Source organism: Paroedura picta, chromosome 13, assembly GCF_049243985.1.
Source record: "Paroedura picta isolate Pp20150507F chromosome 13, Ppicta_v3.0, whole genome shotgun sequence".
Lineage (NCBI taxonomy): Eukaryota > Metazoa > Chordata > Lepidosauria > Squamata > Gekkonidae > Paroedura > Paroedura picta.
This window is the reverse complement of record NC_135381.1, coordinates 2,280,225-2,307,864: the sequence shown is the minus strand read 5'-3', so window position 1 is coordinate 2,307,864 and position 27,640 is coordinate 2,280,225. Positions and strand designations below refer to the sequence as shown.

The 27,640-nt window shown below is 46.1% G+C and overlaps 1 protein-coding gene across 19 annotated transcripts in view; it reads right to left on the bottom strand.

Moving 5' to 3' along the window:
- CLIP1 (CAP-Gly domain containing linker protein 1) overlaps window positions 1-26,893 on the bottom strand; it is a 77,163-nt gene extending 50,270 nt beyond the window's left edge. For 3 of the 19 annotated variants that reach the window (XM_077308539.1, XM_077308549.1, XM_077308548.1), the window contains exons 1-5: window positions 26,691-26,891; window positions 10,937-11,135; window positions 9,356-9,939; window positions 3,426-3,550; window positions 2,002-2,218 (exon numbers count right to left, since the gene is read on the bottom strand). In XM_077308539.1, coding sequence (XP_077164654.1) covers window positions 2,002-2,218; window positions 3,426-3,550; window positions 9,356-9,939; window positions 10,937-11,030 — 1,020 coding nt within the window. In that variant the 5' untranslated portion in view covers window positions 11,031-11,135; window positions 26,691-26,891. Of the gene's footprint in view, window positions 1-110; window positions 1,947-2,001; window positions 2,219-3,425; window positions 3,551-9,355; window positions 9,940-10,936; window positions 11,136-11,667; window positions 11,688-12,112; window positions 12,232-12,313; window positions 12,476-17,205; window positions 17,226-24,776; window positions 25,019-26,690 lie in introns of those variants that run through there. The other 16 variants (XM_077308546.1, XM_077308551.1, XM_077308560.1 and 13 more) reach the window with 12 other exon arrangements.
- Between the last annotated feature and the right edge of the window lie 747 nt (window positions 26,894-27,640).

Here is a 27,640-nt window from a genome sequence, read left to right as displayed (position 1 = left end):
CACGCAGCGTGGGAGGAGGGCAGGCAGCTATTCAGTCTCGGGGAAAGGCTGACAAAACTGGTAGTTGTCATCCTAGTCAATTAGAAGTTCAAGAAAGGGAGTGAACATACCTGTGCGCAAGGCCATTAACATGGCCATCAGCAAACAGAAGGGTTCAAAAGGAAGCAAAGGGCTGGCCTCAATCTAAGGTGGGAGCCACAAATGTAGATTAGCTTGTTAAGCTGCTAAGGATTCTTTTGCATGAGAGCTGGCTGAATACAAGAAAACACCCTTCTGTTATGCCAAAGGATTTGCTCAGGTAGACGGACAACCTGGGATCACATGCAGCGAGAAGTAGGATGCAAGACAGTCTTGCGAAAAAAACTGAGGGGGCGTTAAGATGACTGTCGGAATGAACTACCGTCTGTTCATTTTGAAATGCCTGACAGAAATCAAAACTGAACTGCTCAAAATGGACTCAAACGCAGCTGCCTTATCCTGAGTCGGACCACTGATCTATTGCAAGCTCAGTATCGCCTTTGAGGACTGGCAGAGGCCATTAGGCAGAGGGCTTTCTCCACATCACCTGCTACAGCATCCTTTTAATGGGAGGTGCCTGGGAACGAACCCAGCATCTTTGGCAAGCCAAGTGGTCGCCTTATTGCTGACCCACTGCCCCTCTCCCCTGGCGGCTGGTTATTTGAAGGCACGTTCTCACTGGGTATGACTTTTAGAAGCTTACTTCTCACAAATCTTGTTGCACTTTGAAGTGCTACTGGACTTGAATCCAGGAATGCATTCAGTTGCCCCTGCTTAATTTACAGAGGGATGATGGATTCTAACCACCTCAGGTCCCAATGGACAGACACACATTCCTTCCGCAGTCTCCCACTTTGCAGCAAAAGAGGGCTGAAGCAAGTAACTATTTGCAAAGATAGACAGCTCTCCTTTTTATTAAAGAGCTCGAGCTTTTTTGCCACGTTCATTTAGCCAGGTGTCAAAACTGGTGATGGTTTACCTCTGTCTGAGAGACTTGTGAATGCAGTCTGCCATATTGACCACAGCATAATGCAGTGAACAAGCACTGCACTTCAGCTAAGGAGAGCGGATTACAGGTATGTCAGCCATGAAGCTCACTTAGGTAGGTTAGACCTCATGGTCTTGCTCAACAGGGTTGTGGCGATGGGCATAAGAAGAAAGCTCCAACAAGGATATCTGATATGCAGCTATGACCTGTTAAAAGTAGTTATACGAACTGGACACAAATATTGCAGGTTTTTTAAAAAGAGCTTTTGAATCCCCTGGAATGCTTGGATTAATCCAAAATAATGTTTATGATCTGAATTTACAAGGAAAAATTTCAAGTTTCTCTTTGCTGCAGGTGATCCAAGGTTGGGATACCAAATTTATATGTTAATGGTAGTGGTTAAGTAAGTGGAACATTAAAATAACTATATTTTTATAAGGTCTTATAAATGGTTAACTTGGAGTCAAAGAAAGAGGCCTTGCCACTACTTACAAATTTTTAAATTTTTAAAGAGGCGGACAAATTTACCGGCCTTTTTATGTCCAAGAACAAAAAAGCCGCTCTCAACGAAGCTGATGCTCAAATTAGAGTGTGCAAATACAAAACGTTTAGCTTGCCTCACAAATTTATCTTGAAGCTCATGATGGTCAGAAATCTACACCACCATTTGGAGACGTTACGAGTTGAAAGGAAGCCCTGAGGACTGGCAGATCATTCAGAACCCCTTTGCTTTTCCCAAAATGCCCCTTTCTTATTTGGCAAAAGTGTTAGAATGGGTTAGTTGTCAAGTTACTGAAAATAAACTCCCTCCAGGGCTAGCTAAGGTTTTTTTCATGCATGCTTGAGTGCTCACAAATCGAACCACCACAGACAATGGAAAATGGACGGGGGCCTTCCCACGATCCTTGGTTTCACAGAAGCCTCCCACAGGCCACGTAAAGAGCCAATTTCTTGGGGGGGGGGGCATGAAGCATGCGGCAGGAAAAGAAGCTTACTAGTCCTGTGCGGCTGGGCTTGCTGCTTACGGATGAAGCCACGGAGCTGAGGGAGCTGAGGGAAGAGGCACTTGGGCTGCGCTTCAGGTTCGTGGGAGTCGCAATGACTTTCCTGACCGCCGTCTTGGCTTTTGCTGGCGTGGTGGACGGGAAGCCGATCTTGGTGACTTTATGGACGGGGGCAAACAAGCCATATTTGGGCTGGCACTGGAAGTACCTTGAGAAGACAACAACCGCACACACACACACACAAAAAAAACCAGACCTAAGATGAAAATATGCTCCATTTGTATATAATTCTGTCTAACTAGAAGAAGGAGAAGAGTTGGTTCTTATATGCTGCTTTTCCCTACCCGAAGGAGGCTCAAAGCGGCTTACAGGCACCTTCCCTTTCCTCTCCCCACAACAGACACCCTGTGGGGTGGGTGAGGCTGAGAGAGCCCTGAGATTCCTGCTTGGTCAGAACAGCTTTGGGGAACAGTGATGTGGGGAACTCAGGGTCACCCAGTTCGCTGCATGTGGGGGAGTGCGGAATCGAACCTGGCATGCCAGAGTAGAAGTCCGCACTCCTAACCACTACTCCAAACTGTTAACTATATTAAACAAATGGTACATGTACGTACAGGCACCGACACTCTCCTTGGTACTTTGTTTCAAGTCAACACAGAGACGCTGCTAAGAAGTCAACATCGATAGCACAGAATGCAGGGCAGTTTCACTGGCCTGGTACAGATTGTTTAGGCTAATGATACTGGCTCATTCTTTTTCATTCCACTAATAGTACAGCCCCCCTCAACTGCCCTCTGCTGATCATTTAGGGCAACACTTTGCAGGAGAGCATCCAGATCAATGCCTCCTAATCTTCACTATGTCCTGAGACAGGAAGGAACCGTCCCTTCGCTTGCCTCCCATAACCTCTCAGATGCTTTTCCTTGAAAAGCACACTCCAGCGATGACCAAATCATAGACAATGCTGGAAGAACCATGACCCACATCTCCAGCACATTTTTTTAGACAGTGGGAGGACCCAGTTTGAACGAGGACTATGGTGTGCAGGCACCCTGGTTAGGGAGATTTTATTAATTATAGGCCATATATATGTTTATGAGATTACTAGTGGTGTTTATTAAATTTATATCCTCCCTCACTGGTCCATCAGGTTTCTTCAACCCTTTACTTACCTTTCTTTTCAACCAGTTTACTCACACTGAGTTTTCTTTTCCTTTTCCTTCCCTTGTTAGTTGCAACACCACCATGTGGGCTAAACTGCTTTCCCCACACCCCAGCCCCAAAGCTCTGTGTTGATGACCCTCTCTGGGAAGATCTATGGACAGAATGCCCAGAGTCCTGTCTGGTTTGTCCCTGAGATGGCAAAAGCATCCTCCAGACCCCAGAAACTTTTTTTTTATGTTCTGTGAGCTCACCTGGTTCCAGCGACTGCTCCGTCATTCTTCCCCAGCGGTTCGTCTAATTCTACACCACACCATTCCCCCTTAGCAAAGTCAGTCTCGCCCAGGAAACGCACCACTCCAGCCTTTGTACCGCCAACCTGATTTGGAGAAGCAAGCGAGAACTATTATGAATGGAAGAGGGAATCGGCATCGGTGTATTTCTTAAAACAAATGAAAATAGCTCTCATCTCAAAGCAAAAACATTTTGTGGTACCCAGATAAACTAACATTTGTTTGTTCAGGTTCCTATTATGGATGCCTGAACTCTGACAAATTGCTATGGAGGCATTCACAACTTACTAGCAAGAACAGTCATTCTCACACGTGTCCAATTCAAAAGCATTATTAGTTCCTCAGGAAATAGCTTGCGTTCAACATGCTGAGTTATTCTGGGCTATATGTATATTTGGCAGGAGGGGTTACCTATTGCAACTGCCAACAAGTGAACTAAATCAGAACCACACCTTTTAACTTTGGCAGGAAACTGCAAGAGTGAACTACTGACCCAAATACAATGAAAGCCTGTTCACATATAATTGTAGTCTATTCAAAGCAAAGTATACAAGATTCAGAGTTATAAAGTCTTTTTTGGGAGGGCAGAATGTGAAAATGGCATCAAGTTTTAATTGCAGTTGCCAGGGCATTCCTGCATTAATAGTAATGTAAAATTTTGCCAGCCAACATCCTCCTCATCAGATGCACAAACAAATAAAACACACGCTATTAGAGCAAAGCCTTGCATTCCATCGATTCACAAAAGTGTTGTGAAATGGTAATTCCATGGAGGAAAGGATACGTAGGTCCAAAGTCACACTGATATGCAGCTTCTCTTGGTCCTGAAAACAACATTAAGTGTCTTTGACACAAACGAAAACCCCCAATCCCGACTCCTTTCAATCAACCGGTCCTGCTAAAAAGGATATCAAAATGGTTGTGCCAGGATTTGTCTGAAGTTCTAATTTCCATTTCACATTCCAAAACATTAAAGCAAGCTTTGAAGTGAGGATATTCAAGGGGAACTGTTCCCTTGAACTATTTACTGCCCCCCACCAAATAATGAAAAGAACCCCAACTGGGACCTAATACTGTAAAAACGAACCATACAATCTGTCCAGCTCCACGGACCCTGCCCTCTCCCAGGGAGACCTGGCCCTAGAATCTTGTCCTCCAGTACCCCAACCTGGATGAGCCAGGCTAGCCTGATCTCATTCGATCCCAGAAGCTAAGCAGGGACAGCCCTGGCTAGTACCTTCAAGGGAGTCCAGGGTGGCTATGCAGAGGTAGGCAAGGGCAAACCACCTCTGAATGTCTCTTCTCTTGAAAACTCTACAGCAGCCATAAACTGGCTGTGACTTTCCACAACCACCAGCATCCTTCTGTGCCCCATCCCAGCAAGAATCAGGTCAACTCTATGCATTTCTATGGAAATTGGATTTTACTGCCTGCATTTGCTGGAGAATACTGGAGCCAGCTGGGCAACATCCCCTAGTACCCTCATGGAAAAAATTGGGTCCAGATGAATTCCCCCCTTCCAAAAGTCACCTTAAGCTCACTAAAAAGGAGGGCCACGCTACTATGCAATGAAAATAGTTCCATTGGTGACCTTCACTCATACTGAGGCAGAGTGCTAAAAAATTAAAGAGCAAACAGAAGAACTGCCAGATCTTTTTTTAGCTGAGTATGACGACCCCATATAATTCAGGAGGGATGATGTAAAATAGGAATGAGCCAAAGCAGCTGATATGAAGATCAGACTGGAGACTTTTAAGTCTGGTACCTCGGTGGGTTTTTAAGTACAACATGGAGAAGGCCACAATTAAGAGATCGTTTGTCAATGATGGCATGCACCCACCACAATGCAAAGATGTTCCTATTTCTCTCTCTCTCTCTTTCTCTCTCTTTTCCTCCTAAGCAATCCATAAAAGCTTTCTGATGATACCAAACAGCAAGAACAAGCTCAGCCATAGCTATGTTAACCGGCAGCCTTAAAATTCCACTTCTCCACAAAGGATAAAGTGACACTGGCCCCTATCAGTGGCAAACAAATTTCACATATGCAAAACTTCAAATATACATATCCCAAATAGTTTTTTTCCCCAGGTTGCCTCTTTACCTACGTACCTGTTGACTTATCCCCTCAAATTGTGAGGTGCGACAGGAAAACCCCCCACTAATGCTAATTTGGCTCTTGCAGAATTTAAATTGTTTTCTATTTCACAGTTTTAGGGAATGAATTACAGACAAAATCAAAACGAAGCAATAATTTCTGTGAAGTTCTCTGCAGTCATGTGAGCAGAGTTCAAGCACTGCAAAGCAGAAGGAGAAGAAAAAAGATGGGTAAACTTAAAAAAGATGGGTAAACTTTCCTGGTGCCCAGCCGAAATGCAAGCCTATTACAGTGATGTGAAAGAATTCTAGCATTTCAGAAACAAAGCAAGATAAAGGATCAGACAGGAAAGAGAGGAGGCTTTATGAAAAGTTTATGCCGGGCTTTGAGAGACTGCGCTTCGATTATCTATGCATGAAGATGCGTTATCTTGCTCAGTGCTCCAGAAGCCCATGTTAACTACTCAGTGGCCCTTGCAGAAAGGTGAAAGTTGACTTTTAAGGACAACCACAGACCGGTTCCATTTCTACTTCTACAGATCCACAAATAACAGAGGAAAGATGTCCAATAGTTATTTTCTGGCATCTGTGGATTGCCCTCCTTGACTGGACAAAGCCCCTTTTTATCTTGGGAAAATCTCAAAGATCATTTCAGCTCTTCACCAGAAAGTGTAGAAATGAAGTGACATTTTTTAAAAATAAAAGTTTGTTTGTGGAAAGGAGTTTTCATATATACGCAAATATTTTAATAAATCTGCATTCCATCTTCGTTTCATTCATCAAACTGAAGCAGAGACTTGGCTAGGATTTATATGACTTAAAGAAACATATTTGATAACCGTTCCCCAAAACCTTTAAGTATAAATCCTCATTCTAGGTTTCCCCCCCTCAAGAATACCCACTCTGATCTTAATGAATGACTTGGCTAGAATTGAGAAAGCTCTGGTTAAAAATCTTACCTTGACTAGGTGGACTTACTAGGTGGACTTCCTGTGACATGGCAGTTTTGTGGCTGAAATTCAGCGTGGCAACATTCATGAAAGCCTTTGTATATTCTTATCTTATCCCTTACCTCCATCTCCAGTACTCTTGCGAAGTCCCTCTGACCAGGCCCACGTATGGCCCTCTGTAAGGCCAAGCGTAGGGATTCTACACTTCTGAAGCAAATTAGATACAATGGAAGGAGAGGCAAAAGGGTTCTCTGTTTTCCCAAACAGAAAAACTTGTGTCGTGTTTTAGAAACTTGTCTATTTTTCAAACACGGACCAAAGTTTCATTTGGTTGCCAGATGCAGAAGCAAACATATCACTGACTTTCCAGAACCCCTCACCTTCTAGAAGAATACCACTTGCCTGGAACTCCATCTGCCCTAAAGCAATGCTGTCTCTTGCAATATTCATGGAAATTTTAATGTGTGAAGCCTTTAGGGGACGTAATATTCTCTACCAACTTTACAGAAAAGCGACAACCGTGAAATCTGGGGCTGGGGTGGAGGAGTTTTGCTTTTTGTGCACCTGGATCATTCAAGATAGCTACTATTATTCAGTGTTCAATATAACCTTTCAAGGCAAGGTCCCCTCAGGTAAGCTTTGCTCCTGTAGTCAAAGGGACAGTAAGAAGAGCTTAACTGCACATACCGAGTTGAGGCAGCAGTACCCTTCTTCCTTTGACAAACACAGCTTCTGAAGGAAAGTCACAAATATTTAGGCTCAAATCAATCAGCGCTGCCCACCCTAATGGAAAATGAATTTGAAGCTCATATTCCCTTAGGGGCTCCACACTTCATATTCAATGTACACTTGGAAGCCTGACAAGGCCATGAAAGGTGTCAACCTGCAAATGGGAAAAATTGATGACGGCCTGTCCACGTGCCTTCTCCATTGTGGCCCCCACCCTGCGAAATGGTCTGCTTGAGGAGATCAGGAAAGCTCCCGCACTGGCAGGCTGTGAACTACCCAAAACTGAATTATTCAGTTCAGCTTTTCTCCACAGGCAAAAAGTAGCACCAAGTGCCATCACACCGCACCCCCGAAAGAAGAACAAACACCCCAGTGCAGCAAAACTGATCCAAATGTTCATTGTTGAATGACAAACTAGAGCAGCAATATCAATATCCTATATCCTATTATTACATTGTGTTATTAGTTCTTACTGTTATTTGTTCTTACTGCTAAGAAAATGTTAGGTATTCAAATCAAATCAAAACGTTATAATATTCTACGTTATGAAAGTTTTAATGTAAAACGCCCTGAGCCACAAAGTTTATAAATATAATTAAATAAATAAAATAAAAAATTATTCACAAAGTTACCTGGATAAATGAGGGACATTTAAATCTATTCTCCTATGTACAGTTTGCTGAAAATTGGGTCCTACTATGTATTATTTTGTACAATTTAATGTGTCATGTGAACATATGCATTTCTTCAGTTCAGCCTTTTAGATTTATGGTTGGTTCTACACCCCAAATCCTATTTCACTGTTTACTGAACGTCCTATCTATTGATTGTTACAAATGTGTAATATATAAAAGGCTCCCCCCCCCCCCCCGCAGCTTGTTCTCAATTTATCTACAAGAAGTTGAAGAAGAGCTGTTACTTTGTATCTCGCTTTTTTACTACACAATGCAATCTCAAAAGAGCTTCTCTTCCTCTCCCCACAACAGACACCCTGTGAGGTAGGTGAGGCTGAGAGTTCTGAGAGAACCGTGACCGGGCCAAGATCACCCAGCTGGCTGGATGTGGAGGAGGAGGAGTGGGGAATCTAGCCCGGTTCTCCAGATTAGAGGCTCTTAACTACTACACCATGCTGGCTCTTACTCCGAATGCAGAGGCAACAAATGGTTTTTATATTGTGGTGACATCTAAGTGATCTGGAACAGCACAGCCACCAGATAAATTTGGGGATAGAAAAGGGAAGGGAGGGCAGTAGCAAAACGAGCTTATCTGAGCAAAACCAAACTCAGAAGGCATCTGGGCTCAGAACACTGAGTGTTTCTAACACATCTCAAAGACTGGGACCTTCAATATAACCTCCACTAAGAGGGACCACGGATTCTGAACTTCTGGAAGGAACTGACTATTTTCCTTGGCAGGGCATGCCACTGCAAACATGTTTACAAATGTAATTCCCACAAATGACAGGCCCTGAAAGCCTCTCTCTCTAGCCTGTTCTAGCTGCTGACAAGCCAGTCAAATTGGACAGGATGTCAGGCACCATCTAACAGACGTCTGAAGTTAAGCTATGCCCAAAAGCAGGAAAATTGCCAGGGCGGCAGAGCTGTGACAAATGTGCAAAGTGTCACTTTCACTTGTCCAAATGAATAAATACTGGGGGGTGGGCACCCATGATTGCTCTTGCTGTTGGTGTGCATATGCCAACCAGCATCTCTGAACTGGACTGACTCTGTTTTGCCCTGTGGAGAAGAGCGTTCAGGCGTGTCACAGCAGGTGATGTGCTGGTCTTCCCGAGCAACTGCCAGGACCCACTGGCCTTCATGGCCGCCAACAACCCTCAATAGGAAAAATAAGGACACCAGAAGAGCCCTGCTGGACCAGACCAGGAGTCCGTTTAGCCCAGCATTCCCATGCAGCGGCCAACTAGTTCCTCTGGCAGGCTCACAAACAGGGCACAGAGACCAAAGCCTTCCCTTGAGGTTGCCTCCTGGCTCTGGGATCCAGAGGGTTGCTGCATCTGAATGTGGAGGCTCCCCTCAGTCATGATAGACAGGAGCATGAGGAATGGAACCGTGTACTTGACTAGCATACAATCTGATGGCTTGACAAACGTGAACTTACCAGAACCCTGTCTCCCATTTTGAGTTCCCTTTCTCCTTTCTTCAGTGAGCCGGCTTCAGAAAGATTAGATATGGATTCGCTTGCCGTTTTGGTGAGATTGCTAATTTGAGAAACCGGGTGTTCCTTAGCAGCCGGCGGGGATGCCTTGTGGGGAATACCTGTCGGGGGGAGGTGAGCTGCTGCTGCCGAGGTTGAAGACACAAGGCTGGCAGCTGACACGGAGGTGGGCGAAGTGGCTCTGGAGGCGTGCGATGCCTGCGTCCCGTTGGCTTCATCCTCGGCTACCACTTTCCTCATTAGCTTGGAAGGTCTCGTGAAGATTCCCCGTAAGGGCTCACACTGGAAATAGCGAACTCCAGCCACGGAGCCGTCGTTCTTGCCGATCGGTTCATCCAACACAATCCCCGCCCACTGTCCCGGAGCAAACTGCGTCTCTCCCAGGAACTGAATAAAGCCAGGCTTGTTCCCATTGACCCAAACTCGCTCTCCGATTCGGAAGTCATCGACAAACTCCTCCGGTGCTTCTGAGGTGGGCGCACAAGGTGTCTTCTCACTGGCTGCTGCCTTTTCCGACGGGGCTGGAACTGAATGCAGACAACGGTTGGTTAGTTTACAGTAGCAGGAGTCACAGAAAACATCATAAAGAAGAGGAAGAAGAAGAAGAAGAAGAAGAGTTGGAGGAGGAGAGGGGGGGTCAAAGGCAGTGCTCCTAACCACCACACCGAGGAACATGCAGTTTTAAAAAAAGTTTAATGTGCTCATCTCCTTAGAAACCCGTAGAAAGGCAGGATATTACATGAAATATAAAGTAGATCCTCCACATGGCGATCATGGGTGACATGGCACCCACTGACTCCTTTCCTGGTGCCCTGCGTGTGCTTTTTGGAAAGTGGGCGTGGCCAGTGGAGCTTTTGCCCAGCAAGTCTTCTGACTGGCCACTGGAAATCTGACTGAGTGTGCAGATTTTTTAAAAGGTTGCTTCAGCAGCAGCTGCCATCACAGCACCACGATCTCCACTGTCTGACTGAAAGTAGCTTGAGGCTGGCTCCGCCTTCTGCAGCAGCCATTTTGTGCCTGCACCAACCATGCTGTGTCAGAATTCCAAAGATGCTTGTAGGCTCGAAAAGGCTGGGGACCTCTGAACTAGATCATGACAAAATGCAGCAGAGGTCAGACTCCCTTGCTTCCTGCCCCCTTTCCCACTACCTGCTGGCCCCCCCTACTCAGGCACACTTAACTTGCCTTTAGACTCACCTTCTACCGTTGTGCCAGATATAACATGTAAAAAGAATCTACAGTCTTATCAAACCAACATAGGAAGAACCTGAGTTGGGTCAATAAAATGCAGCCTGGCTTGGTAACTGTGTAGCCCACCCCCAAGCCCTGGGATTTGTTTACCAAGAAAAAAGCTTTCAAAACTCCACGTATAATTCTCATTTTCCCTGGTTTCGTTAGAAAGCACCTACAGATTCCCCCCCCCCCTCAACACAGCAATTGAAACCTATGCTTGCATCAGAAACATGTGCAGCATCGGGAATATGTACAGAGTCTTTTATCTTAAGAAGTTGAAGTCTCCCTTACCAGCAGCGACAGTGGCAGCCGATTTCAGTAATGCAATTCCAGGCTTGCTGATCTTGGTGGGAGCCTTAAGCCCGCTCGGTTTTAACGCACTCATCTCTTCTTTCGCTGCCGGTGTCTGATCCCCTCTGACTGCAGTAACTATCTCTTCCCACACATGGCTGCAGTGGGGTCTGCTACGTTGCTTGCCTCCGAGTTAAACCTGTATTTCATTTGAAGGAAACATATAGGGGGGGGGGGGGGAGAGAGAAGAGCAAAACACAAATAAGTTTTTCTTCTTAAAAGCTTGTAAAGAAGCTTCTGTGCACAAACAATGCAACACCAAAGAGTGAAGCTGGTGACTCCTAGGCACTGGAAGTTTAATCAAAATCATCACAGCTTCTGGACTCTCCAGTACTTTAAGGACAGGCTACTGTTTTCAAATTGAGCTTTCAGATATAGGCTTTTTTAGAAAAAAGAAAACTAAGACCTGGACACCCGTAGGGGGGAAAACATCAAGTATTTGAAGCATTAAGACAATTCTAGGTATTTGCAAAGTGTTGCGACATTCTGGAGCAACACAAATATTTTAGCAAGGGGGCAAACTTTTCTTAAGAAACAAAAACCAGCACATGATGCCTGGAGAATCGGAGATCTGCCAGGATCTGAACACACAGACAGGCACAGACACACACACACACAGAGAAGGGCTCAGCAGAGCATTATCTCTTGACGGCTAATGACCAAACGGCTACCACGTTTGGTGAGCTGGAATTCCTTGCTGAAGTTCATGAGACGAGACGTGTCAGCCTATTATGCAGTCCCCCTCGAGTGCCCCAGTTCCCTTCCTCTGTCTGCAGCCACAGCCAGAAAAGGAGTCCCTCCTCCACAACTGCGAGCAAAAGAGCGCTGCTTTCATTTAGAGGCCTAAGACAGGCTGCTGTTAGAATGCACTGATCTGGGTCTAACGTACCTCTCTAGAAAGGGCCATAATCCAAGTGAAGAAGAGTGCAGTGACTCACAAAAGTCCATACTCTGCCACAACTTTTGTTTGGCAGCTTGGTGCAGTCAGGTAAGAGAGGGAGCCTCTGACCTGAAGAAACCAGTTTGATGCCCACCTCCTCCTCCTCCTCCCCATGCAGCCAGCTGGGTGACCTTGGGCCAGTCCAGTTGTCTCAGAGCTGTTTTAGCCCCACCTACCTTACCCAGTCTCTGTCCTGGGGAAAGGAACAGGAGGCGATTATAAGCTCCTTCGGGTGGTAAAAAGCAGGTTACAAAAACAGCTCTTCTCTCATCTTTAAGGTGCTGTTGGACTCTTGCTCCTTTCTACCGCTACAGACTGACTAATATAGCTCCTTATGCTGATGCACCTCCCTGGCTATTTACAGATAAACAACCTGCATCAAAATATACTCTAAAGAGGCAGCATTTCAGCCTTGAGACGGGCTGGATAAGTAAAACGATTGAGTCGCCGCAAGCAGAAAAACAACTCCTGAGGAGGCAGGGAAGTTTTTGATGTAGCGAAACAGCAACTGGCTTGCTCAACTGTTTTCTCAGAACTGGACAGACAGGTTATGGAAAGGAGATCTTGGGCTGGCTGTCTGCACAGCATGTTGGCACCAGCCCACGCCTCTGTGCACAGAGCACTGACATCACTCAGGCCTGCTTCAGAAGGTGGAGCCTTACGGAGACGGACGGAAGGCTCTCTGACAGGAATGATGTTTAAACAAAGTGAGACGCAGTTCTTGCCCCAGCTGAAAGCCCTTTTGCCGCAGTTTACGACCCATCAACAGGAAAAGAAACTTGGGCAGCCTCAGTATTTCCCAGGGGGTGGGAGGGGGTTGAGGTCTAAGGGTTAATGCAAAACAAAGCCTGGGTGTGTACAGGATTTTTTTTTTAAAGGACCTTGGCCAGCAAGGACTTGAATAGCTGTTTCACACATGACAAGATTTCAAGTCTTCTAAGTTGTCAAATGCTTCCACAGGAACTACTTCCAGAATGCACGACTGGTGGTTTGCAGACAGAAAGAAAGTGAAACGCTGGACTATCTAGAAAGTAGATCATGAAACAACGGCGACTACACGGACAGCAAAGCTGTGACAAAGAAGAAACTGGCAATGGGGTACAATGCCAGAAATGTATGTCTGTATCCGTGGCCAGTGTGAAGTTGCTCCCGGTGGGACAAAGAGCAGCTCTTCTCCCTCCTGCCCAGGCTGGAATTTCCAAAAGCCGCAATTCATGGAGTCTCATGCCACTGGTGTAAATCCCTGGAGCTAAAACACCCCAGAAACCCTTCTGAAGATTAATTCCAGCAGATTAACCACAAGAGTGGCTCATGGAGGCAGGAAACTGACCAAAGCACCACCATTAAGAGCCTGCCTGCTGCAAAATCAGCCAGAGGCAACAGGGATTGATTAGAAAAGCATTCTGAAAAAAACAGAAAGACAGACCAGTCACAAGGACAACGCAAGCAGCACACGACACGGACACTTCCGTTAGCAGTGAAAACCTGCCAGATTTGCTGTACTCAAGGCCAAGCGGAGAATTAAAACGGCATTAGAAGCACTAACAGATGCAAACAGCGGGATATAGTCAGAGAAACGACAAGATTTAAGAAGAGAATGTATGCTCAGAGATGGCTTTGAGAGAGGGACACGGAAGCCTTCAATCTGTCTTTGCTTCTCCCATCAGTCGCTCTTGCCATTCGGCCTGCATTCACCAGTTTTAACGTAAACTTAGCATCAATTAAGTAGACACTTCTTGTCTTGCTATCCAGTTAATTCTAAAACCACAACAGCCACTCTGTTTAATCAGGCTAAAGGGACACCTGCTCCATGTGACACAACACTTCAAACACACGCAGAGCACCTCTTAAAGCGAGCTATTTGTGCCCCACTTTTCTCCCCAACCGTGACCCACAGCGGCTTCTGCTGCCGCTCTCCCCTGTGAGGCAGAGTGAGGCTGAACAAGAGTGACCGGCAAAGGTCACGAGACAGCTTCCGAGGCAGGGCAAGGAATCTAAACCGGGTTCCCCAAACTCTAGTGTGACCACTACACCGCACTGCCTTGATGTGCAGGAACTCATTAAGTCCTATAATGCAGGGGTAGTCAACCTGTAGTCCTTCAGATGTTCATGGACTACAATTCCCATGAGCCCCTGCTAGCATTTGCTGGCACTCTCCAAAGCAGCCCTTTCCTCCAGGGGCACTGATCTCTGTTGCCTGGAGATGAGCTATAATTCCAGGGGATCCCCTGGTCTCACCTGAGGACTGGCATCCCTACTTGAGTTGCAGCACATTATTATGCAAAGGCTGGATATTAAATCTTATATTTACACGTGAAACTTAATCCCGGAACAGAGTCCCAGGATATTGGGGAGACGGGGACCCAGGTGCATTGAAGAATATTCTGTGGGATGATAAATGTATCATTCTGCTTCTAAGGAAAAATAAGAGAGAAAGAGGCTAGTGTGACAATAGACAGAAAAGATTCAAGTTGGTCTGAAGAAGTACAACAAAATTTGCATCCAATGGCACCTTTAACACCAACAAAGATTTATTCATGAGCTTCTGTGTGCAAGAAAGCTCATGCCTTGAATAAATCTTCGTTGCTCTTAAAGGTGCCAATGGACGCAAATTTTGTTGTAGCAGGCATGTTCAGCAGATCATACCCACCAAAAAGTGGCTGAGGATAACTGCCCTAAAATAAGGTTTTGTAGCTGCAATATCTTGCCTGCATGTACTGATCTGAAATAGAATGGAGGACAGAAAACCCGGCTACTGTAGAAGTCACTCACCCAAATACCGAGATGCAGCTTCTGTCTTTTCAACAACCATTAACCACAACACTAATACTGAAGGCGGCATCCGAGTGAGACAGAACTTTGCGCAGGTTGTGAAAGTTTCATGTGGTGCAGCCTGAGATTCCCTCCACGTGTGCCCTTTAACAAACAATACCGGAATGCAGGGTCGGCCTTGAGAGGGTGTGGTGCCCCCTCCCGCTCCCTCACTTCTGTATTATGACTTCACCGGCTCTGACCTCACAGGGAAGCCTGCCAGAACTAAGAATGCCTCTTGGAATACCAACCCAGGGCAGGTACAACAGAAATGGGAGGAGCCTTCACAGCTCCTCCCCTTCCAAAAAAGCCCCCATGCCTTATCAACCCAAATAATTCTAGCTTGGTTATTTCTCTTTTACCAGAAGAAGCACTTTTACACTGGATGTATTATGTATCATCATCATCACTAAACATCACTCAAATTGACAGTTCACTCCGTACCTGATTGGCCCTCTCTGGGGGGGTATCACCAATAGACAGACAGACAGCGCAATCTGCTAATGAGGGCCAATCAATTCAAATTGAACTCTGCCGATGTAGGCCAATAAGTTCAAATTGTATGCAGGCAACTGACCCCCTACCTGATTGGCTCTCCCATAAATATTCCCCCAATAGGAGATGTCCCACAGCTAAGAAACGGACAATTATATAAATCAATCAAGCCTGGAAAGAGCAACAAACATTATCCCCAAGAAACCAAGATCAGAATACCAGTAGAGTTGGAGATCCTTCAGAAAGCCCCCGAGTATCAAACGGGTGGTACTAAACCAAGGGATAAAGAACGGCTTGCCACGGGATGAAAACAAAGAACTTAAATATCGCATATACTGGGAAAGGCCAGCAGATGATCTATAAATGGCTCTAACCCATGTCAGGGGATGAAGGAGATTAATGGGCCAAGGTTACCTAAGGGGAGAGAACTATTTTGCTCCTTTCTAATCTAGCGTACAGAAAGAACAACCCGTGCTTCTCCCATAAGAACTCCAAGAATCATGTCAATACATCCAAGTGGGTGTGTCTTTGCTACTTTCCCACTACAGAGCCAGCGTGGAGTAGTGATTGAGTGCGGACTTCTAGTCTGGTGAGCTGGGTTCGATTCCGCGTTCCCCCACATGCAGCCAGCTGGGTGACCTTGGGCTCGCCACAGACCTGATAAAGCTGTTCTGACCAAGCAGGAACATCAGGGCTCTCTCAGCCTCACTCACCCCACAGGGTGTCTGTTTTGGGGAGAGGAAAGGGAAGGCAATTGGAAGCTGCTTTGGATTCCTTTGGGTGGAGAAAAGCGGCATATAAGAACCAACTCTTCTTCTTCTAGATGTGGAGAAGCCCAGCTCTTTGTTCCCATCTTGAACAGACTTGTAATTCTGTTAATTAGTCATTGTCCTCTGGCAGTCTGTCCATTCAGCATCTCATACAGACTAGCCTCTTCAACCAATGAGCAGGTTTTCACGCAGCATCACTGACATGTCCGGGTATTACTGCCTTCTATGTCAAATGGATGCCACTTCCACCCCTCTTCTAGCAACTTTATGCAGTTACATTTGCTTGTGTACAGACAGCTCCCGAAACCCATCCGGAAATAGAATGACAATCCTCTAGCAGACAGGAAGCCTGGAGGTTCTAATATTGTGTTTCTTGGCTTGGGTGCTCATTCATATTTTAAACCTGTTCTCTGCAGTCAGGGGTTATGTATCTGCTGTGTCATTTGTCGTCTCCAACAGAGGCATCAGGCCAAGACACTACTGCAAAGACCACTTTTCCCTTAAGCTTTTACTACAGCCTTGGATCAAACCGTACCATTACGGGGGAAATGCTCAATAAAGCAGCAAGCCTAATTTGAAAGAATCCTTTGGTGTATAGGAACTCCTATAAGCCTGTCAATTCACAACAAATGCTAGCGGGGTCTAGTCCACCTATTAATTTCAAGACTATCTGGAAACCAGGTCCCTGTAAGAACAAATGTACCAATGCAGGTCCCTATCAACACAGAGATATTTACCCAGTCTGCATTCCTTTTGTTTCTGTGGCTATAAAGTGATGCTACTCGCTCCAGGATCAAAAAAAGATACAGAGAGACCTCTTACTAAGTCTGGGATCTTTTATCTATGGAACTATCTTTCCGCGAGAGTATTATCACTGAGCAGTCGAATTCTGCTCAGGGTCCCCAGCCCTAAAGAGTTAAAACTGGCTTCGGTCTGGGGGAACACTCTTCCTGAGTAGATCAGTAACCCCTTGGACCTTTGGTTCCGCAGGACCTGCAAAACCAGGCCCATGGTTGAGGCCAGGTATAAACATCAAGATTCTGGGCTCCCTGCCTGAAAACCCACCTGCCAGCCTAAGGTCCCTCCAAGCTCTGAACAACCTCAGAAAGGTGCAAATTATCATTAGGAGGAGGCAGTTCAATTGTTTTTAACATTTTTATTGATCTGCATGATTTTTTAAAAGTGGTTCTTACCTGCTCTGGTATGATCAGCAGCTTTCCCAAACCTCGGAAGAGGTCTCTTCCTGCCTTGTCACCCAAGTCCATTTTAAGAAGAAGAAGAAGAAGAAGAGTTGGTTCTTATATGCCGCTTTTCCCTACCCAAAGGAGGCTCAAAGCGGCTTACAGTCGCCTTCCCATTCCTCAACCACAGAAGCTTGGGACTTTCTGCATGTGCTCTGCCGCTGAACACAGGATTAAAATGAGCCAGAATGGAAGATCAGAGTGTCATTTTAAAATCTCCAGGTGTCTGCTGCTGTCTATCACCTTGCACCTCCCGTACATCTGGTAGGGTTTCATGACCACACCTAATTAGCATGCTAGCTGGTAAATGAGCACTTCTGTGGATCTGACTTTTACCCAGAAGCAGGAACCTCTCATCTCTTGCTTAGACTGTAATTCATTGCACATACCACAGAGTAAGTTTAGAATTTATACAGCACACTTGAAGCTAATGTGTGGGGCCAGGATGACAAAGGAAACGATCCTGCTTTTATCTATCCAAAGGTACTCTTTTGAGCAGCAAAAAGAAATAAAATAAATGAAATGCTGATGTTCCAATGTCACAAAAAAGGAGCTTTCAGTTTACTGCCCTCCTACCAGCTAAGGACAAGGTGTGCATGTGTGGAGAGAGAGATTTAAATCACTTCTGACACAGTCATCTGTATTTCTAGCTAAGCCTGTGGCTCTTCTTTTTTGGCTGAATCAAAGTTGGACAGGTATGATTATTTTCAAGAGCTGGATACCATTAACCCCCACCCACCCACACACACCACACACACACACACACACACACACACACACACACACACACACACACACACACTCACATAGACCATGCTAAACTGATATGTCACATCCTGCCACTTAACTCTGCAAATCTTGAAGCTTTCTTCCATTTTCAGTGGCTTTTCCACTGGATTAAGAGCCACTTAAGATCCCTACCCTTGAGGTCATCATCCAACTTTTGTTGAGCAGTCAGGCGTGCGGCAAATTTTTCAAAATCAACCTCTTCAGTGTGTGTGCCTTTCAACAATGTAGAAAGTTGCTAGAAAACTACTCCCGCATAGTAGGAATGGCTGTATACAGAAAGGAACCTTATTCCTCAGCATCGTAGTCTACAAAGCACGTCTGGTCAAACGTGGCTACTAGAACTTCTCCTGTGTCAGCCGCATGGGAACAAACCGTATGGTCATTTCAATGCTTTCCCTCATCTCTATTATAAGGATACATACAGAGCTGAACTACGATCTGAACCCAGGTCCAGCTCTCTCATTTACACAAACCATCAAGTGATGGCTTTTTCCATGCTGTACTATCCAGTTAATTACTTCTTTGAGTGAGATGGGGAGAAAGCACTTCCCACACAATTCCGCTCCTGCCTTTAATCAATCCATAGGACCCTGCGATATGGAAACAGCACATTGTTATGACACCGCGCAAAAGTATTCAACGCACAAGAGAAAGCAAAAGAAAGAGACCTGATGAAAGTTACCATTTTAGTAGCTTGTCTAATCACAGTAGCATGTAAATGTATTCCAACTGTATCCACAGCAACAAGAACATGAAAACAGTTCTAGCTTCAGGCAAAACCTAGCTGGCTGGCTACTGTTCTTGCTTGAACAGCAAAACAAAGTGTATATACATAGACAAATGCAAAAAGAAATCCTAAGAATCTTCTCTAAATATACTGGAGACACAGATTTGGGTATTAATAGCAAGGTTTGACTCTGAAATATGTCTTTAAAATTTTATTTATACTGCACTTTTCTCCCCAAAGTGGCTTATAAGATTTCCTCTTCCATTCCATTCCTCACAACAAGCCTGTGAGGTAGGTTAGGTTGAAAGAATATGACTGTCCCAGGGTTGCCCAATGAGTTTCCATGTCTCTACAAACAGATATGGGGATGGTCCCCCTCACAATACTTTTCTGGTATGTTTCACCAATAAATCACGGTTCCTTTTTGGTCCCTAGTTTTGCCTTTCAGGGGTGCTTTGTCAAAATTTTCATTAGTGAGGCTGTAATTCTTAAGGGTTCAGCTACATGTAGTTAAGAGTTTGACTGAAAGGGGAATAAAATGTTTGGCCAAAGAATAATGATTTTTTTTTTTTGCTCATCTGAAGTGAACGACCAATTTCCCAACACTTCTGCGACTCTTCTAAAAGCAACCTCCGTATCAGAACAGCAGTTTTAGCAAATATCCACTGACTGGCGACTGTTTCCGTTTGGGTCTGAAGCAACAGGGCAAAGTTTGAGCCCAGCAGCATTATTGGGTTCAGGCTTTGCTTGGCTGCTCCAGTTTGGTTCTTCTCAAAGTTTAAATAATGGCATGGCAAAACCGTTTTGGACCAAAATAGGAATGGTCTGTGAATGGCTACAGAAGGTTAACTTCAGATCTATGAGCAATCTGTGCACTGTATCGAAACAGTTCCTGACAAACTGAGAAAATTCTCACCTTTAATTAACAGAGGAGGGAAAAGAGCAGATACTTTAAAAGTCAAAGGCTTGCACAAAGTGATGTGTGAGCTATTAACATTTCATTTCAATTGACTTGTACATATTCATTGCTTAGCAGATCAATACATATTTTTAGTATGATTACAGGTGCTAAAGTATTTGTTTGTTACATTTGGACACCAGGCTCCATAACAAGAGCTAAGTCACGGTGGTATTTTATCCCATAATACCTCTGTGACGAAGCCAAAAGCAAATGACTTGCCCAAGAACACCTAGTGAACTTCATGGGAGACTGGAAACTGGGACCAGAGAAGTTCAACACTCCAGCCTCATCTCAAAATCCATAAATTGAGTCCCGTCAAGGGTCTTTCACCACTCTGTCCAAAATGGTGTCCTTCTAGGAAGAGATAAGCAAGGCACTTTCTTAATTTCCCCCTGCGAAACAAAAATATGCAGGATATAGTTCCATTTTGTGTACCATTTGACATCACCACTAGTCTACAACTAAATGTAAGGATTCATTTACACTCTTTGTTATGTGCATTAAGAAATGACGAAACTAACACTATAGTGGTGTCTGTTGTGGGGAGAGGAATGGGAAGGCGACTGTAAGCCGCTTTGAGCCTCCTTCGGGTAGGGAAAAGCGGCATATAAGAACCAACTCTTCTTCTTCTTCTAGTACTCAGAACAGGTTACTGGGAATAAGCTGTTTGGTTTATAATTCTGTAGGATTCTGTGCAGGATCGCACTGAAAATCTGCTTTCAGACATTAGGATAAACCATGGTTTGATCAAACTCCCATTAAGCTGTGAAATCTGAAGGCAGATAGTTCAAACGACACAGTTTGGAAATACCAGGATAGCAGAATAGACTTTCTTAACCACACTTTATACCAAACGGTGGTATGTTATGACATCTGAATTTACAAACCACAATGTGCTGGGTAATACTCCCTTCCTTGCAGCCTCCTGATAGAACAGAGAAGATCCAGCCTGTGGGGTGGCAAGAAGTAAACAAATCAGGGTTTATGCACAGGCTACTTACTTACATCGGATAAGTGCTTGCTGCACAAACCACAGTTTAAATAAACCATTGTTTATCATACCATCTATATGCAACCGAAGATTTTGCAGTGCACTTGCCTGAAATTAACTGCAAACATGAATGTCTAAAACTGAAAACAATTGATGTTGAATTTGGTGGCAAGCACTAAGAACAAATACAAGTCTGAGCACTAAGAATGGAATGCATACTAATGCACCCATGCTCCATAGCCTTCTAGTGACATAACAAGAATGAAGCAGCTGAGAGGGAGACAGCTATTTCCCGGGGGGGGGGGGGGGGTCTTGAGTTCTGATAATTTTCTGACCAACTAGATAGGCCAGTTGAAAGAACCTAATGTATTTTTCAATGTTTTACCAATTGCAATTGGATAAGCACATGCTTCAGAAAGTTGCTAGCAAGATCAGCATAGTAACCCTGCAAGCTAATCTTCAGACAACCTCTTCTTAGTAGCTTTAAGGACCTATTCTACTAGTAAAATATGTTTCAAATTAAGAAGATCCATTATTGAGGAGGAAGCTTTCAATTAATTCATCATCCCTGTCCCCAGAAATATCTCTGCACACTGGTACTAGAGCTACAAAAATTAGCTGAAGGGAAGGAATTAGTCCTTTTAGATTCAGATTAACAAGAGAGCTACTCTGATGCTTGGGCAATCTTTGAGCTCCTTTAACATCTATAATTTATGCTTCTATAAATTACTATTCCTGTACAATCTATGGAATTGTTCTGAATGTGTCAGGAATTGCTCAGAATTCAAAGCAAATAGCCAAGGTAATGGGAGCCTGGTGCTAATACGGGTGAAGAAAAAGAAGAAAAATACTTCAGACAGTATTCTTCACCTTTGTGATTTCCTTCCGCTCCTTGAACTGCAGCTTGGATATAACTAGCAAAAAGAACGGGGCTTGTTCTGATACTAGCTAAAATTGGTGGTTCATAGTTAAGTCCCCCAGTTGCTCAAAATAAGCCTCAGGAAAGCTGAGGAAAGATCTCCCACCAATGTGCTAGTAACACATACTTCATTTAAATATCCCTCCTCCCCCCCCCCAAATCTTTCTCCAGCTGAGGCACCTGGACACATGTTAAATCAGTACCATTCCCAAGGATTTAATAGAGACATGCAAATATTCCCCACTGTGATGCCAAGGCCTTGATGTTTGGCCTTGGAAGGTAAGAAGGGTTGGCTTGGTTAGTACCTGGATGGAAGACCACCAGGAAAGTCTAGGCTTGCTAAGTGGAGGTTGGCAGGGGCAAACCACCTCTGTTCATCTCTTGCCTTGAAAACCCTACAGAATTGCCATAAATCAACAGCAACCTGACGGTGTTCCCCACCACCACCAATGTCAAACGCACATGCCATAATTACTATGGATTTGCATTTTCATTTTAACTATAGACTAAAGATAGAAGATAAAAACTTAAACCAGGTTTTTAAAGTGGTAGTTACTGTGCACTGTGATGACAGGAAGAAGGTGGAGGACAACCTGGCACCTGCTGGTTACTGGAGTTCTTACAAAGGACGCTGGAATAGGGTTGCTCCAGCGAGACCCTTACAATATTCTTATGTGAGTGTGGACTCAGCATTGCTTGACGCCAGCTAATGAGGCTTTAACTGTGAACAGATCTTAAGCATTTAATCCTGTAATTTCACAAACATCAATGGACCATAAAGACTGAGAAAATTGCGGGGGGGGGGGGGGAGGAAGAAAAAGAAGAGTTGGTTCTTATATGCCGCGTTTCCCTACCCGAAGGAGGCTCAAAGTGGCTTACAGTCACCTTCCCATTCCTCTCCCCACAACAGACACCCGGTGGGGTGGGTGAGGCTGAGAGAGCGCTGATATCACCGGTCCAAACAGTTTTATCAGTACCATGGTGAGCCCAAGGTCACTCAGATGGCTGCATGTGGGGGAGCGCAGAATTGAACCTGGCATGCCAGATTAGAAGTCCGCACTCCTAACCACTACACCGAACTGACTCTCCAGAAGCAGATCACATAACACTGAAACAGCCCAGTACAGCAGAATGTTCTAAGAGACAATATAACTTATTTTCTTTTGAGGCTCTTTTTCTCATTTGCAGGATGAAGTACAACAACAGAAAGAATCTGAATCATAACACAGGAATGAAGGACTGCTTTTGTTTAAATCCCACTTTTCACTCCCTGAAAGAGTTCCAAAAACAGCTTACAAACACCTTTTTCTTCCTCTCCCGACAACAGATACCCTGTGAGGTAGGTGGGGCTGAGTGAGCTCTAAGAGAACTGCTCTGTGACTGGACCAAGGTCAACCAGCTGGCTGCATGTGGAGGAGGAGTGGAGAATCGAATCTGGTTCTCCAGATTAGAGCCCACCACTCTGTCTTAAGCATGACATCACGTTGGCCATTCCCACTGTTCTGCCATTTAACACACTGACCTCATCAGGACCTGCTTTACCACTTATTGGGAAATGGAATGAATCACCCACATTTCTGGAATGGGATGAAGAACAGAACTCTGTGTGCAGCTGCACAGAAGGAGGCCCATGTGTCAATGCTCACCTGAGTTCCACTGGGCTCTGCTAGTGCAAACTTGATATGGAATATCTCCATTTAAAAATCAGGGGCTGTACACATTTGAAAGGTTCTCTACTCATACAGATGCACAATATTCCAAGGCATGGAGGCTGGACTATGAGGAAAGAGGAAACTAACTCTGCAGTTATTAAATTAATACCACGCGGAAGCCTAGAGTTCGTTTGAAGACCAAAAGCAGGCTAACTTTTTGCCATACTTCAAAATGTCATGCAGCTCTCTGTCCGATCAGACAAGACAATTTAGGAAACCTAAATTCACCAACTCTTGCCCTCTTTCCCAGTTCATTTATTCAACTGGGTTTAAAGTAGCAGAACAAAAACTGGATCTGAATAGAAGTAGATAAGACAGCCCTTGAGCACAGCCACGTGCAACCAAAAGCATGCCTGGATCATGAGGACCAACACATTCATCAGAGACTCCTTGATCACCATGTTTCTTCCCTTCATTCCGTACCTTATTGAACAATTGAACTGGAAACCTCACTGCAGTGCAGAAAGACTCTCCGTTTTGAAAATTAAAGTCTCTGACAGCCAATTTTTATGGACAACAATAGGAGCAAATTTCTTGCCAAGGTTTAGCAATATGCAACCAAGAGAAGAAATCTTTTTCTACAGCAGAAGCATATTGTATTGAAGAAACAAAGCCTGGATGCCTCTTACTAAATTTTTCCATTGAGTTTGTAGGATCATCCCTCAGTACTGGCACAGGCAGACAGACACTTTCAGATTGCAAAGATTTATTTTTAAAAGTTATATTGAAATGCAAAGCATTCCTGTTTTACAAAAAAATAATAATTCCTTTTCAAATAAGAAAAAAACACAATTCTTTCCTCTCTTTCTAATTCATCTATAACATTATAACTCTCTCTACAAACTTGTACTGTCAATTTTCTCCTTCTGCATTTAGTAAATGTTTACAGTGAAAGTATTGCTTATTAAAATTTGGGCTCAAAAGACGCATATCCTTTCAAAGCCACAAGAACACTAAAGTACTGTGAAAATATCTTTTCTCAACCACATAATTCCAGCTAGTACTTGAATTATATCACAAAAAAACATAAACCTTTCTAACACCCCCCTCCCCATGGAGGATAAAGTTTATCCCAATTTATAGGTAAAGGCATGGACAAATTCATTTGTACCATGCACACCAGGACAGAGAAGATGCTGAACTATTAAAGCAGCAGAGAACTTCTAACACAGATACTAGACATGAAAAAACATGCTTGATTTACCTGCCTACCCGCTCATCCAACCCAGTTATGTACTATTAGTAGTTTACACGTACCCTGGCCACACCAATTTCTTCAAACGAAACGGAAATTCAAAAAGAGTCAAACTGTAACTAAGAAACACATTAAGTCAGCACAAAGTAATACCAACCCAAAATATTCTAGCAGTCTAGATGTCTTGCGCCTCGCAATCAAAAGGTCTACATAATTCAGGACTCTTTACCTTGAAAAACGCAAGAGAGATTTTCGGCAGCTCCGCAAGAACACCCCTAATCCCTTAATGCTCGTGGCAGGAAGTCGCGATTTCTTCTGAGCCCTGTGGCCACTAGCGTTCCCACCCACTGCTTATGTCATGCAGCAGACTGAACACCAGTTGACTGCTGCATCTCTCCACCCAGTTCAAATGGCACTGCCTGCCTGCCTCAGCTGACGAGGGCTTTTGTGTCAGAAGGCAGTCAGCAGAGAAACACCTTTGTTTATACCCGCAGCAGTCGGGAGACTGGAACGCTCCGAGCTGCTCCCTGGCCCTGAGGAGGACCCCAGTCTGCCGGGGCCTGCCTACCTTCGACTGTGCTGCACGCACAGGATCGCTGCCAGCAAAACCTGCTGCTGTCACCCTAAGCAATGTCAGATCACGCGGCAACGCCTCTGTGTGGCTCAATTAGCATGCTGACAGATTCCCTTTGCCTTCCCACCTCCTCCAGGGGCCCTGTACGTTCCTCAAAATACTATGAAATGCAGAGGATGCCAACAAGTCCCCCTACCCTACCTTCTGTTCTTTCCACTCCAAACCTATGGTGAGAGAAGCACTTCACAGCATGGGAAACCTTTCCTTTCACAACATTCCTTCGGGCCCTGTCTGTAGGACAAGGACAGTGACTGCAACCTGAGGGAGGGGTGCTTCAAACTGAGACTGATCCTATTTCGACATGCACCCCTGATCAGCCCTCCCGGACTCTGGCCCCAACAGCCACGGAGACCAAGCTGGAAAACGTCACTCAGATCAGAGATCCCAGAAAACTCAACTTGCTGGAAATACCAAGCCCCCCCCCCCCCCCCCCCAAGCCTACTCACTCAGTCCCACCAAAGTAAGGCAGGCCACTGCGAAAGTCACGCCATAACAGAAGAAGGATCTCTTTTGACAATCCACCTACCAAACTGGGCTACGAGTTACCCTTACAAAGCAAACCCTGCCCAACGCCTCCCCGCCACCATGCCAAAATGCAGGTCTCCCTCCACCCCCACCCCCACCCCCCAAGCAAATCTTCGTTTTGCACTCAACATGACCTGAGATATGCAGTTGGTGATGGTCTAATCCACCCTGCCCAATGCCTCCCACCCAGAAAGAGGGGGGTACACAGCCTCCACCCAAATCCATTGCAGCCCGGACAAAGAATGCTGCACAAGACATGCAGCCCAACCATTGCCAATCCCATCCTCCCAGATGGCAGAAATAAATTTTCAAACCAGCCTTCCAAGGGGTGGGGTGGGGTGGGAGTGGGGGACAGAGCCTCCACCTGAGCAGACAATAGATGAGTGGGGGGGGTGTCTCTAGACAAGCATGGCAGCAGAACACGTCTCCTTGGACACCCTGTCTTGAAGAATGGGCACGGGCGGGGGGGGGGCAGGAGACAAGCCCCTCTCGCCAGACAATAAAGGAGACCCGTGCAAAGAAACTGCGGGGAGGGAGCCGGGGAGGGGGAGGGGGGTCACCCACAATTGCCATTCCGTCTGGAGCAGCCCCCGGGAGGAAAAACCCACCGGAGCATCAAGGGTGGGGGTCCCCCACATGCCAGCCCCCCCCCCCCCGTATATATATATATATATATGTAGGAGGACGAGAGGGGTGTAAATCCCGCCGCAATGAATTAGACCCCAGGCTGGGGGGACCCCCGCGGTTGGCTTTTCCGGGGGGCACAAGGCCAGAGGGGGGGAGGGGGGAGGGAGGGGCTCAGACCCCCCCCAATAAAAAGTCCTCCCTTCCCCTCAGTCCAGACATGGGGGAGGGGGGAGAGAGGGAGGGAGGGGCGCGCCACAGCCCCCCAGCTCCGGGCCTGACACCCCCTCAGGGCGAGCCCGCGGCCTAGTCCGGCACACCGACGCCCGCCCGCCCGCCCGCCCGCCCGCCCGGCCTCACCGTCGGGTGTCGCTCAGCCGAGCCGCCTTCCCCGCCTTCCCCTTCCCCGCCGCCGCCGCCTCCTTGTGCTCGTCCTCCGCCTTGCTGTGGCCCGCGCGGCCGCGGCTGCAGCGCCGCCTGGCTGGTCCCTGCCGGCTTCCAGGGGCGGGAAGAGAGCGCGGCCGCCGCCGACGTCGGAGGAGCGGGGCCGGGGGGAGGCGGGGACTGCGGGGCCGGCCTCGTTGCTCCCTCCCGCCCGCCCGCCCGCCTTCCCCGCCTCGGAGGCGCCGGGCCTGAGGGGAGCCCAGTCAGGCCGCCCGCCCTCGACCCTCCCTTCGGCCTGGCGGCGGGCAGAGGCCCCGGGAAGGCTCCGGGGGTCCCGCGGGGGTCTGGGGCAGCCCCAGGAAACCTGGAAGACCGACCCAGGGCCATTGGGGGCCTCCGCGTCTGCAGGTAGAGTCAGGCGGGGAGTCCTGTGGGCCTGGAGCAGCAGCACGAAGATGGACCCCAGGGCACCTTTGGGACCAGTTTTCATCCAAGTTTAAGCTCTTCTGTCGCTCCAGGCCAACATGGCGACCCACCTGAACTTAACCCCAAATAGAGCTTGTGCGGATGAGGCATCAGCTTGACTGAACAATTTTCAGTAACGGTAAATCTTGACAGGATATCTTTTTTTTTCCTTTGGAGGAATATCAGCCGAAATTCCTATATCCATACTCAGATGCTAAAAACCACCGATAATGGGCCATGATAACATACCTTATAGCAGGGGTAGTCAAACTGCGGCCCTCCAGATGTCCATGGACTACAATTCCCACGAGCCCCTGCCAGCGAATGCAGCGAATGCTGGCAGGGGCTCATGGGAATTGTAGTACATGGACATCTGGAGGGCCGCAGTTTGACTACCCCTGCATTATAGGATCAAAATGGTTTGTGGTGGTAGACCACAAGCATTAGATTCTGCTTCAAGA